The sequence below is a fragment of the Crocodylus siamensis genome, chromosome 2, assembly GCF_052110815.1.
Source record: "Crocodylus siamensis isolate JL-2025a chromosome 2, ASM5211081v1, whole genome shotgun sequence".
NCBI lineage: Eukaryota > Metazoa > Chordata > Crocodylia > Crocodylidae > Crocodylus > Crocodylus siamensis.
In genome coordinates, this window is record NC_143396.1 from 267367019 (window position 1) to 267369699 (window position 2681).

Here is a 2681-nt window from a genome sequence, read left to right on the forward strand (position 1 = left end):
GCCTTATAGAAGTGATGGTAGGCCCTGTGGCGTAGTGAAAATTAACCTTATCAGAAGAAGGCAAGGCTTGTACTGCTATTGGTCAGTCTAAGGACAGTTGAAGTAAAAAGAATCTGAATGGCTGTAAGTTATCAGCATAGCTCAGAAGTTATAAATTGGATGGCACATCTGGAAATCATTTAGAAGGAAGATGAAACTTTGTGAAAGGGACTAATTAGCTGCTGACCTGAATCAGTGGGCCCATGGGTCTCGAGGAGCCCAAGGACTGAATACCAGGGTCCTTCCTAGTACCCCTCGGACAGCACTGATCAGGGATGTCTGACTTAGCTGAGCTTTGCAGAAGAGAAACTTGTACATCAGGCATATAAAGTCAATAAACCTTTCTTACCTTTCTACCCCCTGACCACACTCTCAATCCTGAACGCTCCACAGGCAGCTGGGACACCAGGTAAGTCATCAGACTCCTGAGGCTCAGAGGCCCCAGTGAGGGTGCAGACTACTAGTGACCTGATAGCCATGTAGAGTTGTTAAGAGCCTAATTCAAGTCTAAGATGTAGTGAGGCCTAGTAAATTTACCAAAGCCTTATAGAAGGTTTGAAGCCTTAAGAGGGTTTGAAGGGCTGCACCTGGGTTGACTAGACTAGCTTCAGCTGGCAGCGGTGTAGGGTAGGGTCTTAAGATTGCCCGAAGGACTGTGCACAAGCTGAGTGGTATAGCTGGAGTGGACACCCCAGTAAGGGGGCGTGAGTTAAGGCCCAGGCAAGTCTGAGGATACCTGATGCCTAATTGGGCCAGAGCCCAGATTATCTCAGTAAGGGGCCAGGGGGAGAGAGAGTGGAATTTGGATGCCATCTGCGAGGCATGGGACATGGTATAAAGGGAGGTTTGGAGTTGGCGTCGCATTCATCCTGAGGGGCTGGAGGTCCCCAAGACCCCTCTCAAAAAGGTGGGCACTGAGATCCGGCGGCTGCTCAAGATGTGGCTGCACCTGCCGCTGTGGGCCAGCAATGAGGTCCTCCTACACATCCCCTACCGGCAGGGAGGCGCCAACGTGCCCCACATGGGAGACCTCTGCGACATCGCGGTGGTCACCCACGCCTTCTGCCTCCTCACCTGCCCGGACGCCATGGTAAGTACCATTGCCGCCAGTGCCCTGGAGGAGACCGCCCGCAAAACGGTCAGGCGGCAGCCCACCGGACAAGACTTGGCCACCTTGCTCAGCAGCTCGCTGGAGGGTGAGTTCAGCCGGGACGGCGGGGACTCTGCCTTGCTGTGGAGCCGAGCCTGCAATGCCATGCGCCACCTCAGGAGCTGCATTGGCTGCACCTGGACCTGGGCCAAGGAGCGCTGGGAGCTGGGAGTCAGTCTGCGCCCAGCCCCGCATGCCGACCGCATCACCATGACGCCCCGTACGAGGACCTTCCTGGAGAGGTTCCTGAAGGACGCTGTCCGCAACAAGTACGCTGGCGACCTGAGGGCCAAACCCGACCAGGGCAAGGTCTTCAATGTCACCTCAAAGTGGGACACTAGCAACCACTTCATGCCCAGTGGGAGCTTCACGCGCTTCGCGGACTGGCGCTTCCTCCACCGCGCCCGCCTCAACTGCCTGCCTCTGAACGGGGCTGTGCACTTCGGCCACTGGGACAAGAGGTGCCAACGGTGTGGCTACATGGTGGAGACCCTCCCCCACGTGCTGTGCGGCTGCAAGCCGCATGCCAGAGCCTGGCAGCTGCGCCACAACGCTGTTCAGGACCACCTGGTGCGGGCCATCGCGGCCGGGGCGGGGAGATCTCTGTGAACCGCAGCGTCCCGGGCTGCGAGAGCCAGCTGTGCCCCGACTTGGTCATCACGGACCACGAGGCCAAGAAGATCGTGATCGTGGACGTCACCATCCCCTTCGAGAACCGGCACCAAGCCTTCACCGACGCCCGGGCTTGTAGGAGGGAGAAGTACACCCCGCTGGCCGACACCCTGAGGGGCCGCAGCTACGATGTGACGGTGGACGTGCTCATCATGGGGATGCTCGGAGGCTGGGACCCCAGCAACGAGAGCGTCCTCCGCGCCTGCCGCGTCTCCCGCCGCTACGCCAAGCTGATGCGCTGCCTCACGGTGTCCGACACCATCTGCTGGTCCCGCGACATCTACGTGGAGCATATCACGGGCCACCGCCAGTACACCAACCCCTCCAGACGAGCTGCTGCCGGACTGGACCCGGAGAACACCGCTGCATGAGCTGCCTCCCCCGCTTCACTTCACTTCGAGAGGATTTCGCCGCCACGGACGACCCCGCCCCACCCAAAGAGGACCCCCCATGATCGAACTTTATGGACTGAGACGCTCTTTACGAGCCACTTCCTCCAACATTGCGGACCACTGTAATGGGTATGTGTGGATCTATCTCAGCTTTGTCATCTTTTTCCTGGATTCCCCATCCAAAACATCTACTAATAAAAGTCAATCTGGCCTTGGCTTTGGGCTTTAAAATGGGCAGCCTCCTGCCTTACAAAAAACAACTTATTGTTTACATCAAGACATGGCAGGAACGTGTAGGCGGGCAGGATGCCCAGACAGGGAGGTGGGATGGCATGATGATCAACCCTGATAGTTACCTTGTTACAATGACCCTCTCTCCTTCTTAATGGTCTCAGTTTCCACTATTCAAGCTAGACTTTTTTCTGCAA

At 57.0% G+C, this 2681-nt stretch overlaps 1 protein-coding gene across 1 annotated transcript; it reads left to right on the forward strand.

Moving 5' to 3' along the window:
- The first annotated feature begins 1060 nt into the window (after positions 1-1060).
- Positions 1061-2315, forward strand: LOC149872156 (uncharacterized). Its single transcript, XM_090034656.1, is given in 3 exon segments — positions 1061-1778; positions 1781-2070; positions 2190-2315. Coding segments are annotated over 3 exon segments (1134 nt in total).
- The last annotated feature ends 366 nt before the right edge of the window (positions 2316-2681 follow it).